The sequence below is a fragment of the Linepithema humile genome, chromosome 2 (genome assembly GCF_040581485.1).
Source record: "Linepithema humile isolate Giens D197 chromosome 2, Lhum_UNIL_v1.0, whole genome shotgun sequence".
Lineage (NCBI taxonomy): Eukaryota > Metazoa > Arthropoda > Insecta > Hymenoptera > Formicidae > Linepithema > Linepithema humile.
Genome location: NC_090129.1, coordinates 19,434,641 through 19,450,108, shown reverse-complemented (window position 1 = coordinate 19,450,108; position 15,468 = coordinate 19,434,641). Strand labels below are relative to the sequence as shown.

General features: G+C 36.5%; 3 protein-coding genes across 4 annotated transcripts; 1 reads left to right on the top strand and 2 right to left on the bottom strand.

The window, feature by feature from the left end:
• Positions 1–556: 556 nt before the first annotated feature.
• On the bottom strand, positions 557–5,224 carry LOC105679068 (SERPINE1 mRNA-binding protein 1). Its single transcript, XM_012378847.2, has 6 exons — positions 4,774–5,224; positions 3,283–3,436; positions 2,778–3,038; positions 2,274–2,345; positions 1,702–2,188; positions 557–1,591 (listed from the first exon to the last, which is right to left on the bottom strand). Exons 1-6 carry the CDS (start codon positions 5,036–5,038, stop codon positions 1,505–1,507), a joined length of 1,326 nt encoding a protein of 441 aa, XP_012234270.1. The 5' UTR covers positions 5,039–5,224; the 3' UTR covers positions 557–1,504.
• A 971-nt stretch (positions 5,225–6,195) lies between these two features.
• LOC105679067 (uncharacterized) lies at positions 6,196–9,294 on the top strand. The gene is made up of 2 exons (XM_012378846.2): positions 6,196–7,018; positions 7,754–9,294. Exons 1-2 carry the CDS (start codon positions 6,646–6,648, stop codon positions 9,193–9,195), a joined length of 1,815 nt encoding a protein of 604 aa, XP_012234269.1. The 5' UTR covers positions 6,196–6,645; the 3' UTR covers positions 9,196–9,294.
• A 303-nt stretch (positions 9,295–9,597) lies between these two features.
• On the bottom strand, positions 9,598–15,368 carry LOC105679065 (uncharacterized). Of its 2 annotated transcripts, XR_001101795.2 has the most exons (8): positions 15,086–15,368; positions 12,819–15,020; positions 12,576–12,738; positions 12,331–12,491; positions 12,037–12,250; positions 11,084–11,953; positions 10,063–11,007; positions 9,598–9,824 (listed from the first exon to the last, which is right to left on the bottom strand). XR_001101795.2 is itself a non-coding variant. In XM_012378843.2 (7 exons), the coding sequence occupies exons 1-7, from the start codon at positions 15,170–15,172 to the stop codon at positions 10,130–10,132; spliced, it is 4,575 nt and encodes a 1,524-aa protein (XP_012234266.1). In that variant the 5' UTR covers positions 15,173–15,368; the 3' UTR covers positions 9,851–10,129. The 2 variants fall into 2 exon arrangements, 1 of the variants encoding a protein (XP_012234266.1); XM_012378843.2 differs by lacking the exon at positions 9,598–9,824 and having other exon boundaries at positions 9,851–11,007.
• Positions 15,369–15,468: the final 100 nt, after the last annotated feature.

Genomic DNA, 15,468 nt, shown 5'->3' with positions numbered 1-15,468 from the left:
AAGCGCTCTCTCGCGACAAAACGCTTGTACTTTATTTCACGTTGTAATAAAAGAATAAACATTATGCTTTAATCCCATCATGTTCGATACTATTTTGAAATAAAGTATGCTTACTCGATCATCTGATTAATTTATTTAATATAAAAATTATTTGCGGTTTGTACAAAATAAAAATCAGGTAGTCATATTTAGCTACTGTGCGACATGAATTAGTACCATGCAATTAAAATGGCGTTTGTGTGCAGAGCGGCAATTTCAAAAAACCTGAAAGAACCAAGGCTTATTACATGAAAAATAGATTAGCATTTAATTAGCCATGCAAAAAAAAAATAATAGTTATTGCAAGAAAAAATTACGATAAGTTGTAACACTTACAACTTTATTAACACTCATGTGAAAGATCGAATTTTTTCTTTTCTATTTCCATAGTCGCAGGTTTATAGATAGTATACTTTTGTATACTTACGTTTTCTTCTGTATAAACGCATACAAGTAAAGGAAAAAAAACTGCGTGGAATAATCTTATTGCTAATTGGTCGAGTTAGTCGAATTCGAATTATCTGATCGTCACAATTTATTATTGTAAATATGTTATTTACACATATGCCTAAGTTTCAAACAGCTCATAACAGATTCTGTCATTTTTATTTTTGTCTTTATGGTGGTTAAGGTGATTCTTTTGGATGTAATTATTTTTTTAATTATATAATAAATATAGTTAATAACTAATTCAGTTATTTACTATACTTGTTAAACAATCAAAAATCTACTTATCTGTCCTCATTTTTAATTAAAAATTTTTAATTCTCAACAAATATTGTAAATTGACTAATTTAGTTATTTACTATATTTTTACACAGTTAAAGACTCGTAATTAAGAATGAGGGCCGATAAGTAGATTTGGAAAAGAATTTCTTGTATTCTTAAATAATAATATATCAGCCTTTAAGTTTTTATTAGAATATTTTAATGAACGATATATTTTTACTTCACAAGAACACAAGAATTGTTCTCCAAATCTGTATAAAACTTAAAAATAAAAGCGTTAAAAATTTACGCCTTAAGAGATATTATACATGTTCGCGCGCGTATCGATGCTACATCCAGCCTCCTTTAGGCCCTTTACGCGACATCGAGATCGAGATCGATACCGCAATCCACGCCTTTATTTTCGCGTATAATAAAATTTGAATGTAAGATTACATATTTTACACTTACTACAGAAGTTACACTAACTAAAGTTATACTGACTTAAAAGAAAGAAAAAAGAAAAAAGAAAGAAAAGAAATCTACTATCGAAAATTATTAGTTATATTTAAGTATTAATAATCATTAACGATTTTCAATAGTAGATTTCTTTTCTTTTCGTTCCTTTATTTTTTTTTGTTTTGATTAGTATAACTTTATCTGTAGTAAATGTACTGACGGTAATGGGTTGTTGTAATGGTCGATAGAGTAAGCTACCTGGATAGGTCAATACATTTGCCCAACATTTTCAGTACATTTATCCCAGAGAAGGGAAGTCATTCTCGTCGTCCACCTTTGGAGCGTTCTGACGACTTCGTGGCGATCTTTGTTCATTCTGTGATGACTGTAAAACATATATACATAATATGTATAATACAATTTATGTTTTAGGTGGAGGGGAATCATGCTCTTTCACGTCAGAAAACGTGAAAACTTTCAAATATAAATACTTACACGTGTGTCACCGTCTCTGGGAGCACCACGATTCCCAAATCCACGGCCATTCACGCGATCGCCACGACCACGGCCGCCTCGACCACGACCACCTGAGCCACGTCGGGAGTCACTGAATTGTATCTCGATGCCTAATACGCGCTTTTGTCTGCCAACACGTTGAGGATACTCCGCGGCTGCGTCGTAATCCTCTTCCTCCTCTTCCTCTTCTTCATTACCTTCCTTCTTCCTCTCAAGTGCATACATTTTTTTCCAACGCGATAAGTCTTCACCTTCACCAGCCTTACGCAGATTGTACTGCGGTTTCTGTCGGTTGCTACGTAGAGCCTTCCATTCATCCAAAGTAAGTTCACGGGTTTCCTCTTCAGCAGGTTTCTCTTCAACAGTTGTCTCCGTAGTCGTTTCGCCGTTCTTAACTTCAGCCGCAGGTTGAGGTTCTGATTCTGGTTTCTCTGTCCATTCTTGACTTTCCTGATTCAAGCTTTCTCTGGAAAAAAAAAAACAAAAAAAAAAAGATTATCTTTTGATTCAAAAAATAATTGCTGTAGAAAATACAAGTTTAAACTACTTACTCAATTTCATCATTGTGAGTTCCCCAGTTATGAGAGCCAGCTCCATCTTTCTTATCAACAGGCTTAATGCCTCTGTTAAAAGATAAATAGAACAGACTGTAATACTTCATTTAAATATTGACATTACAAATATTGGCAATGCATTTTGATAAAACTGCATAATATAATTTAAAAATGAATAATGTGCCTCATTACAAATATATCTATTGAGATTCTCGTTTATTTGTATAATTATTGTTATTATTAATGTGAAGAAATATTTGGCAAATTTACATGTTTCGCACATTCCAAAACTATAATATTATGAAACCACTAAGCGATAAACAAGATTATAATAGAAAAATCTAAAATATAAAGCAATAGAACTAAATACAGATCGTATTTGTTTAAAAAGAATTCGATCGAATGAAACCTTGATATATATAATGTGCGCGCGCTAACCGCAAGCCAAATATTATTGTATAGAGATATCCTAGTATATCTTAATATGTATGCATAACTTACGTCTTATCAGACCCACTCTGACGATCAAACTCGCGCTTCCCGCGATTATCAAACCCGGCACGTCCACTACGCGGACCACTACGCGGACCACTACGAGGACCACCGCGTGGGCCACGGCCCATACCGTGCATACCACCGCCGTGACCACGACGTTCTCCATATTCGGTACGCTGGGTATCAGTCGAGTTTCTAAACTCACGTGACTCGCGTGACTCGCGTGTCTCGCGTGTCTCGCGTGTCTCGCGTGTCTCGCGGCTCTCGCTGGAATGAAATATAATAATGGTTACAATCACATTTTTGAATCCAAGAATGTGGATATCGATTATAAATATTTATGAATCGGTATACGCTTACAGATCTCGTTCTTGCTGCATATAATATATATAAAAATAGCTCAGTCGAGACATTTAATGAAAATGTATGAAATGTATCTGATATAAGAAATATTTTTAACCAAGATTGCAATTGTATAATATTTATATAATTATTTTTTTCTCAAACTAACCCAGGAGGCCCTCGTCGAAATTCCCCCTGATTGCGCAATGTTCTATCACCCTCTTCTCTATTTCGTCTGTTATTACGTTCTTCTCTGGATTCTCCAGAGAATTTCACGTTGCGGTCTCCACCGCTTGCTCTTGGCTGAACTGGTTTCTTCTCCACTGAAAATATGAATACAACCTATTCATATATAAGACAAATATTTTTCATTAACATATATTTCTCTCTCAGATGGAATTAATGAGTTTCTTTCTAATATAATTGTATTATATTTTGTTGCATAAAAGATTATTTTATTCCAATAAATTATTTTTTTCAAAAGTTATATGTATTTTTGATTATAAAATTTCATAAAAATCTTGTATAAAATTTATATATTTTACACGGTCAAGAAAATTTTTAAATAATTGTGACAAAGTAAAAAAAACTTTAAGGCTAAGGCAAGTTCATCTATTTTCATATCTATTATTTCCATTGAAATTCTCTATTCTTCTTTTCTGTTACCCTATTATCCCAGCGAGTCACCTTTGCCTTTGTTAGAGTAGGACAGCGAATAAAAGAAAAAAAAAAAAGAAAATGATATGCTTTCTACAATAATCCATAACTTCTAGAATAGTGGGGATAGAGGGATAAAAGATCTGCATATGGTTTCTTCACAATACTTTTTTCTTTTTTTTTTCTTTTTAGAAACTGTACCTTGTAAGAAAAAAAGAATCATTATTCACCACTTATAAATTGGTAACACAGCCTTAATCGCTTAGTTACCTGAAAATTTCAGATTAAGAAAAATTTTTTTGTGTTTAATGTCCTTTCGCAATTATCTTTCAATAGAAGGTCAATGTATGTTGTGATGTTAAATTTAAAATTAGTGAGCACATGGACCAACAAACATGGCCAACAGGCATCAGGCCTTTTTCTTTCAAGTACAGGTATAGAGTCCACATTATCATACATTAGTTATACCCTTGTTATCTAAAAACTCGATCTTTTATGTGAAAATACTAAAGATTACAGAAACTCTAACTCAAAAATGTGGATCTACAATTTTATGATACCATTAAAAATAGATATGCTTCAAAGATTGATAGCAAAGCTCTTCATACAAAAAAAGAATACTTTATTCTGTATCATCGGTATCCGAGTACGACTTAGATCTCGATTGTACCAGTATCCCTGTTTCGAGTCATATAAGACCATCGCGGAATCAGCATGCGCGATCCTATTTTTAAGGCGGAAATCATTTTTAGAAAATTTCGCATCGCAACGGTCGCTTTCGCGGCAAAAATGGAACCATCGTCGGCACATTGTTCCGTCGAAATTTCCAAAATCGGTTGAGCGAAAAATCATGCAAAAGATGCAAAAATCGTTAAAATAGTGGTACCGGGAGCGCGGGAGATTAGCAAGATCGGCAAGCACATGGGCCGAGCACGAGGAGCGGGCCGGACGGCCATAACGCACACGAGGCCGCTATACAGCGCCGAAACGACCCGGTACTAACCTTGATCTTTTTTCACCTCTTGCACTTTTGAGGGTGGTTGCTGGGCATCTTTAATGGCCCGGGTTTTCGGCGTCTTAGTGCTGGCAACCTTTTGCCCGTCTTGTTGTTGCTGTTGTTTGCTTTTATTTTCCTTTTCAGATATACGTTCTTTTTTCTTCGCTTCTTTCTCTTGCTCTCGCACTTTTAGAACCTCCAGAGGGTCTTCGCTCTCATCGAGAGCCAACATAAATTTATTGGTGACCGTGACTGCGTATTCGTTCTCCATGTTGAATCAGTATCCTCACAACGTCGAGGATTTATTGTAAGATTCACGGCTACTCTTGAGCCCTTGTGTAATCGAGACATTCACTATCCAATATGGCCGAATCAAGACCAATCCACCACGAGGTCTACCCCGCTAGAGAGCACAGCATGAAGAGGAGAGGGACCGCATAATTGCCTCGAAGCCAGCGCGCCAGCTCCCCCACCAATCACCCATCAATAGAACCGTAGTCACTTGGAATATTACTCTGATATCAATATACCACACCGGAATAACGTTAAAAATCACGTCATGAATTTTCACTTATATTGATTTACATTGAACCTCAAAATATCGTACCGTTTACTATCAAGAAGACTTTCAATTGTTTAGAATCCGACAGGAAGTGCACGTTTTCATGAGAGGCGCCGCAATGCCGGTAAAACGTCCGCGTTGTTTTTTTTCAGTAATTACGCTTGCAGGAAACCACCCGTAGCGTTTATTGTCAATGCGATAATGTTTTTCAACCGCATTGCCTATGATATAAATAATAATTGCAGTAGATATGACGACAATTCACTACGAATTGGTGAGAAACAGTATGTTTGGTATTTTAGTGCGAAGCGTGTATAGCCTAGAAACCCTAGATCTTCTAGCGTCGCCATCCAATCAGTGTTAATTGATCAACTAGCTAATCAATGTGAATTTTCAAACAAATTGGAGTATAATTAAATAAGCTTAAGAAATTTTTATTTAAATTTATATAAAATACATAATTGTTTAATTTCCTTATATATGTATTATTTAGTTTTACAAATTTCTCTACTCTCTCGTTATGGCTCTCGCACACTGGACGCGAAGGGCGATGAGCGATCAGCGATATCCAATGAGAGCTCTATTTTTCCGGAAAAGTAGAACTCTCATTGGAGATCGCTCATCACTCATCGCCCATCGCGTCTAGTGTGCAAAAACCATTAGACTAGTCCGATGGGCGGATTTACATTTGGCGTCATTTATATCTAGCCATGTGAAATTACATCAATAGGAATACATTTGGGACATGCACATTGCATCTTGATATTCCATGTACTATGACTGAAAATTGTGTTTGCATGTAGATATATCTAAATTTATAAAAATATATAATAATTGTAGTTGTATACTTTTATGCAGTTGTTAATATATTTATTGACTAAAAAGAGAAACAAGCATGAACTAGTTTTAAACATCTGGCATTGAGTAATAAACGAGGATAATGAAATCCAGAATAAACTTACGATTAGGGTTAGATATTGAAGTAAAGAATTCAATGATGAACCTGAAGGAATATCGCATTATTACTTTCTGTGCACATCAGTGATTTTCTTCACAGGTACGTTTCTAGTGTGCGCATATCCGCCCGGGATGCGCGCGCACATATCAGCCATCTTCGGTACTTTCATGCCTACTCGTATTTTGGCGGTTAGTTGCACGCGGCACGCGTACGTATGCGGCGGCGAAGAGGTCGCGCGTATCAGTCTGGCAATCAGCGGCGGTTGTTGTGTAGCGAATGGCGAAAAAGTGCTCCGAGTGAGTGAGAAAGTGAATTTGGAGAAGCAGAAAATATATACGAGCGACCGGCGGCAGCGAGAATGGCATTCCACACACCGAAGCGGGAGTCGCGTCCTTCGATGGAGTCGTTGGATTGCAGCCCTCCGATGTGCGACATCGAGTTTTGCCCGTGGAACTGGGGTGAGGATGTGCGCAACGTAAATCTCAGCCCAGGCAGCTCGTGCTCCTCGCCTGAGTACAGAGAACACGGTGTAGGAGCGGGCGGCGGCGCCGGTTCTAGGGCGGGTGCAGGCACTGGCGCCGAGAGTCATCGTCGTGGTCGGCCGCGCGCCGACGCTCTCACAAATCTCATGAAGCAAGGTAGCACATCACCGAGCAACATCAAGTGCACCTTTTGCCATCGGGTGTTCCCGCGTGAGAAGAGCCTCCAGGCGCATTTGCGCACTCACACAGGTAGCAAAATAGCGCCAGCGAGCTCATGCTGGTTGAGAACGCCACCGTACGTCCACCCAAAGCTGTCGGCATCGAAGATCCGCGCTACTTTTTTCAACGATCGCGGGAAAACCATGCTCGTTGGTTACGCGCGTGTGTCTCCTAGCCGCCCCGCCGCTTGCTCGTTCATCCGCTCACGCGTCCCGCCAATCGGCCATCATGCTGCGCTTTAAATACTTAAATGGCTTGTCTCGCATGTTGCGCGTAATTCACACGCGCCTCTGACTCGAAGCCAGCCGCAGAGTTCGTTAATCGCGCGCGAAATTAAGTAGATAACGAGATGTAACGACCAAGCAACGTCGAACCGTTGAAGATTTTAACATGGTCAATCAAAAGAAACGAGCATGTGTACACGCGATCGGTCCGTTACGAAACGAAGTCGCGCGGTCTTTGTCATGTGAACAATAAAAAGAGGACGCGGTGGCGCTTTTCAACGTTGCCCACGCTGTATAAATGTTTTTCCAAAAATTATTTCGTTTTTAACTATTACATTTCTGCATGATTTTAATGAATCTAAAGTATCAAATTAGAAGGGAGAAATATATATTTAGATAATTTAAAAGATTGGAATTTGTTATTTTTAATTTGAACACTGGTACATAAATTACATATAAAATAGATCTTCAAATCTAAAGTATAAAGAAATATATACCAAATAAATGATGGAATATTAATTTAATAAAATATTCATCACAGGTGAACGTCCGTATCCGTGCGATTATCCTGGATGCACAAAGGCATTTACTCAATCAGGACAACTGAAGACTCATCAACGACTGCATACGGGAGAGAAACCATTCTTATGCACTACACCAGGCTGTGAAATGAGATTCACCCATGCAAATAGACATTGCCCCGAGCATCCCTATGCCACACTTACAAGATCGGATGACTTTGTATTAAAACCAGTGTCTGACAATACGGAAGTGCCGCACGATGTTAGCCGATGGTTGGAACGTTACAAGATGTCCAGGGAACGGGAGGACAGAACACCAACTGGGAAGAGTGAGACGCGGAAGAAGAAGACGTGGAAGAGCTCCGCCGAGAATCATAAGAGAATAAAATCCAGAAAAGGTCTGATGATGGACATGACTGGAGAGCAGGAAAATCTTGATCGCAAACCATCTAGCCAGCGACTGCACTGTGAGGAAAATCAAGACAGCCAGGACAGTCAGGATAGTCAGGATAGTCAAGAGGACAGTCAGGACGAAGATCCGGCGGAAACCTGCTGTGCGATATTGCCAACATCTGAAGATGAGGAAACATCGAGCACGAAGTCAATAATGTTTAGGCAAGTAAAGTTGAGAGGAGCGTTGGATCGACTACAACCAAAGAAGCGATGGCTACGAAATGCTTGTTTAGATCAGCAATTAGATCTAAACAGGGACGCCAAACCCAACAGTGAGGCGTCCGTATACAAGATCGACGAGAAGCAAAGTCTGATCGGATCTGCCGAATCATCCGAGATCCACCTGTACACGTCGTTCATCGACAGTTCCGTCGCGAACAACGTGTGCATATCGACGGACAACGAACTTGCAACACCGAACGCACAATTGGAAACCTCCTACGTCTCTCCTCCAATATGTTGGGACATGAATTGTAACAACGAATCTCTGAAACCAGCACAGAGCAATGAATACAAAATGATGACGCATTCTCTGAACCCGTCACAGTGGGACTTGCTACAGAGTAGTTTGCCAAATAATCAGAATATTTTTGAACCAAGTATTAAAGAATCGACGATTACAACAATTCAAGATCCTGAATCCATTCATTCGTACTTCGACTATACGGAGCAGATCGTTCATAGAGTGACAACGAATCAAGATGCATCAGCTATATCTCGCATCAGTGAGAACGAGACTAGACCGACTGTACTGATGCTGGCTGGTAGTTCAAGTAGTGGTAAAGAGATTGTTGCAAAACCATCCGCCGTAACGGACATTGGTAGAACGGACGCAACAGTAGCCGATGTTAACCAAGAGGACAATATAACCAAGTTACCGTTACAGGAAGATAATCAAAGGTTGCAAGGTGCTTTGGCGCTCATAGAATTGGCTACAGCGAAAAAGCAGAGAAATTTAGATGCCAAGCATGATGACGAATGTATTGTAAATTCAGAATTATTATCATAGCCATTTATAGACTGTGATTACTCGTTATTGTAACTTTGTTATTTTTATACAAGAGGAACAACAAATAAAGCTCCAGCACACTCATGTAACGCAACCCTATTTACCGGCATATGAATGTAAAGACACAGTCTCTTATTCTAAAACATGTTCCATTTTTTTTTCTTCCTTTGATTATATTACTTTAACTCTTTATTATTATATGATGTGAATTGTGTTTTAATTAACACTTCTGAATTTTTTTAATTCCATGTGCTGATATATTATTATGTACACTTATACGTATATACTTATATACTTGTATACTTATATACATATATACTTATATACGTATATACTTAGAGTAACAGGATAATTGTTTTCTTTCATGAAGAAGAAATGTGTCTCGCATGAGATTAAAGCAAATTATGTTACTTATCATTTTTATTCTGCATAATAATTATTTTTCACATCTTAAATCGATTTAAAAAAATATTGTAATAAAGTCTTGTCTTTTTTTAGCCCATAAGATGGCAGTGTTGTATAATGTGCATGTATTCATGCTTATTTCCTTTGTAGCATCGCAGTTTATTGTTACGTATTATATTATAGGGACAGTGTGATACTTATGTTAAGAGTAATAATAAATACTTCTGAAAAGAAAAACGACAATGTTGAATTGAGTTTATAAAATATTTAATTGGGATAAAATTAATTACTATTTATAAAATATAATAAAAAATAAGTGGAATTCCATATGTTACGTTTCATTACTAGAAATAATTTATAAGCATGCAAAACCTACAATCTGATTAATATAATATAATAATACGTATCTCCAAATACTTGGAAAATTTTTAACTTTTATATTTTATATTATGAAATACACACATCACTGTCATTCTTCATTTTACAAAATTATGATGGATAAGACAGCTCTTACACCAACATAATATCTTTATTCTGCCTCTTTCTTCCTTCTGACACTGGATCTTGTCGTTCTTGTACTATAAACTTCAAACTTTGTACTTAATTTTGTATGTTTAAAAAATTTTCGTGCAGTTTTAGTTTCATTCACCAATGATTTACTCGCATTTTCTGTATTTTGTTTCTCAGCAATTTCATTCGATTTTTCTTCGTAATTTATCACTGAAATTTTCGGAATTTGTAAGCTATTATCTTTTTCAATTTTTGTCAGTGTAAAAGAGTCCGCATTATCACTTGTCTTTTCCTTTATTGTTAAATTATTCAATTTATCATATAACTCCTCAGCTTGATTTGCATTCGCGTTGTAATCAATGGTTGTTAATTGTTTTGTATTTTTAGCGCTTTTTCGTTTTGACGTTTTTGAGTCGACTTCGAGACTGTCCACTTTATCTATCAATTTATCAATATTTTCCGTTGTGGTAGATACATCTAGCTTATCAAAATCTAAATTTTGCGTTAGATCTGAAACTATGGGGGATGTTTTAATATCCTTCATCAATTTCCTTTTCGTGCTATTTCTATTTCCTGTTCGATTTCTCGATTTCGTATCTTCCAGCACAGTGATGTCGTCCGATAAGTCGTTCACCAAAATTCTTCTCACTAACTTCGTGCGCGGTTTAATTTTTCTAGCCGAGTACGATGGTGATGAATTATCGTCGTCTTCGTCACTCCATATCTTATTAACTTTCGAAGTTGTTTTCCAAGTTATGGGACTTCCTTTACGCCGTACCGACAGAGGTTTCTTAACGTTACGATTTTTAGCAACCGGTGTGACACAAACGTTCAGATCAGTCGGGACTTGTAGATAATTGGTTATATCAATGTCGCACGACTGTGGAACCATATAGCCTGCAAGAGAAATTATATAAATTATACAAATAAAATTGAAAAAAAGAAAGAATTGTACGTTAGATAGAACACATACTTAAGCAGCTTGAAGAATCCAGTACCGGTTGGAAATCAGTGTCAAGCACGAATTCTTTGGCAAACACGTAGACGGGATGGCCCTCCAATTTATACTTGCGACATACATTGATCGCTAAGCTGATGATATCGAGCGCATCCTGTTGTCTCGATACATTCATCTTCAAGAAATAACAAAAGTCGATCAACAACTGTACGTAATCGGCGATGTAGAATCGCGCTTGCCAAGAGAATCGCTTCACCCCAATTTCGTCAAGCGGCCAGTTCTCTGGCAGAACCGACTCTTTCTCTCCGAACAGTTTCTGTCTTATCTTGAAGGCGCCGTGGAAGTAATCGAGTGCCGTGCTGTCCTGATTCTGTAAAACGCACAACTGCGCTCTGATGCAGGTGGTAGCGAAGACCAAGTATCGATACGACATATTGCCGCACTTGTAGCAATCGCAATCTACATGCAGCGCGAATTTCGGTAGACCGAAGACTTGCTTGGCGAGCACTGGCGAAGAGTTGTGCTCTTGTATATCTCTAACAGGATCCACGAACTTCGTGGGGGTTATCAAATGAGTCGACAACGTTTGAATGGGCTTGGAATTCATTGACAACTGAAATGTTTCCATGTTCAGTATATGTTCAAGGCCTTGCAACTTCACCTCGCAATCATTCAATTGCGAACGTGACAAATCGATGTAACACAGGGCTTTGAGCAGCTCGGCGGTGCGCATCACTGCACCTAAACGTTGTGCCGATTTTAAACGTCGCACTAAATCCGGACTGATCCCACGAGAAGATAACAGACTGTTTATTTTCATGGATATATTGATTGTTGTGTTGAAGAGCACATCGTAACTGAAAAGATATCTCACTTGGTTCTTGCCTGAAAAGATGTTATGTATGTAGTTCAATTTTACTAGAATTAATTCGAGTGGAAATGCAAACAGTTTTGTCAATTATAATTACATTTTTTCGTTAACAGAGATTCATTCAAGCTCCTCACCGCAAACAGACTTTCCACAATGTACAAACTATACTTTTCTTGCTCCATATCTTTTTTATATAAATTTCGATGGCGTATAATAACATCTAGGCTTAGAAGATATACAGATATATTATCGAGAAATGAAATTGTTGGAAGACGTCTAGCTTCCTTAAGTAATTGCTTAGCATCATCACACTAAAAACAGATTAAAATTACATATTAGTGTAGATATCGTTGAGTGGAACATATTTGTATGCTTTATATTATTGTCTCACCTTTCCACATTCAAAATAGAGATCCGCTAAGCTTATCCAGAAGATAGCAATGGCATCAATTACATCTTCATTCTCAGAAGCTTTGTGCTTTATGGCAAGCTCCTTAGCGATAGCAATCCAATCATAATTAATTTGCCTCAACGAAATACAACGACCAGTGACTATTAAAATTTATATGAACTTATTGTAACTCACTGAGAGACTCGTGCTGTAATTTGTTCTATTAATTATTGTAATAAACATACCATAAATAATAGTACAATAATCATTGATCTCTGACGCTAATTCATACGCCAATGTCCATGCTTCAGCTTCACAATCTTCATAACGATATAGGCGGGAATATTCGCCAGCTGTTATCAGCATGTGCAGTATAAGATTAGGTTCCAAGTTCTTGATAATTTCATTCTGTAAAATAAAATTATTATGCATGATTATTGAATCAGAAAGATTCTAATAATTATCTACACAAATATTTATCAACTTACAATATCGCATTTAAACAGCTGCTTCCATTTCTTCAAACATTTTTGCAAACTTGGCATAAGACTGGAGTCTTCTTTAACATTTATCATACTGTAAGCGGGCACTACATTTGAAGATTTGGTTTCGCTAACTTCTGGTAACTTGGGAGCACACAGAGCAAATTTCATCGTTTCCATTTCCATATGCGTTTGCTCTTTAATTGCGTGCAACTTATCCACAAATATAAAAAAATTTAAATTGGCTTGTAAGCAAAGAACAGACATAGAGATCGCCTTGTCCTGCTTCAAATTGAATATAGCTTCTTCATGATACTCCAAAATAGAACTGTCATGTTCAAAATCTAATATGTAATATCCTAATAATTGTATCACATGTGCATATTTGTAATTACTTGGCTTTAATTTTTTAAGTTCTTTCAAAACTGATGATACACCGGTTGTAAATGCAATCTTCGCCTCCAGTAAACTTTTTGCTTCCCGTGAATACAATTTAATCAGATCACACTTAGAAGTGTCAACTTCAAAGCCCATTTTATTCTTTATCTCATCTTTATCGTTCCTCAAGCATTCCAAGATAGTTAATTTTGCATCTTCCTTAGAAACATGTTGCTTAATTTTTGTCCACATATAGAAAGCTTTTGTATCGGGTTGATTGTAAGTTAACAAGGCATATAATGCGCATACAGTCATGGCTTCTCTATACATACTGTTATTGTAATGTACAACACTTAATTGGTTTAGCGCAAGAGAAACAGAGTTTATCAGATCTTTAGAACTTTCCAGGCACTTAAAGTTTGTTTGAAAAATGCAAGTGAACAACAACGAGAACAAATGTACGCTTTTCTTATAAACATGGACGGATAATATCCCCATATTATAAACTAAAGAATAACAGATATTCCACAATTGTATCCAACGTTTACATTTGCTCCCTCTCATTTCATTGGTGACTGATTTTACATTGTGCTCCAAGATTTCTGCAGCATAGTCAAGAATTTGCATTTTTTCTGACATGGTTTTAATGTATGACTTACATAATAAACTAAGAAGTTTACTTTTTATAATTATAACATTGTATAAATCCTTCTTAATTGTACATGCTTTCCCTGGACACCACTTGCATTCCTTTGACACTTGCGTACAATAAAACTCATTTTTATTTATATTTATAAATAAATTTGTTATCTCTTGCAAAATGTCAGTATTAACCAAATGCTTGAGCATAGATGTATCAGCTTCTATGCACTTCTCCCAGTATGTAAACATGGGTTCAACTATTTCATCGATAATGAGTGCATTTTGCTTAAGGCCTCCTGTATATCCATATTTTTGAGCAATATTCAAATTACAGCATATAACATTTTGTATACTTTTGGCACTATCACTTACAAAATTCTTAATTGGTATTAACAATGTTGTACATAAGCTTCGAAATTGTTGAAAGCATAAGTGACATTCTTTGTCTCTCGCTAAGAGAATATTGAAATGACTAAATAATTTATCAAAAGTTTTTACAGTACAGCCGACATCAGTTATATTAACAGTCATATGTATTATATGACACATGATGCGAAGTATGTGGTAATATATTACATATTTTTCATCTTTATCCAAGCGTAACGGCACTTCTGTTAAATATTCCAGTATATAATTGCAAAAATCATTATATTTCTTCGTTTTCTTGTCAATTGAAGCTATTCTATCTAAGTATGTGCTTATCTTCACAATCAGATCCTTTGTATAATTTTCATATGTAATTATTTTAGTTATTTTTATTTCATGTCTTATGAGAATTTTTAGATGGTTGTAATGTTCTGTGTTTAAAAATTCAGCAGTAAAAGCGACAAATGTATTGTTAATTAAGACACTCCATAAGGATATTACTTTGTTCAAGAGTTCCACAGTGCCATTTTCAGGATTATACAAATTACCAGGCTGTAAGTAACAACATATTTCTGCTGCATCCTCATACATATTCAGAGAGATCAAATAGCGTGCAATTTTAAACAAGATTTTGACAAAGTTGTCATTGTTGCCATCAGGTACTTCAACCAATAATGAACACAGCAGCTTAGTTAACTCAGCAATTCTCTCTCCAGTCTCATAGTTCTGTGTGTCACATTTTTCTGCTGTGCGACATAAATGCACCAGTAATTTGAAGACAACCTTGTTCAATAAATTGCCTGACCACCACTGAATGTTTGTCTAAAATAAAATATTAAAAATTAAACTGTTTCTGCAAATAACACAAATTAAACAAACAGACATACCTGAATATCTTCCAATAGATTTTCATCCAATTTTTCTGATTGTATTAATTTTAACCATGTATCAAGTTTTACTTGCATATCATTCATTTTTCAGAGTGTAATACTGTGGATTACTGCAATTTACAAACTACTCTTGTCAGTCTTTTAAAAAATGGAACACTGCAATTCTCACATCATCGTTATCACACATCGCTCAAGAAAAACCGTTTTACCAGGCATACCTACATTTAAACTTCTGACGTACTCAACCGACGTAAACATCTACTTTTCGCGGTTCGAATATATAACCAATTTTAAGACCGATATTAAACAAGCGTTTGATATCAACGACAACTAGCGACAACTAGCGTCAGTAGAATTCATGTAAACTCGATTTGAGACAT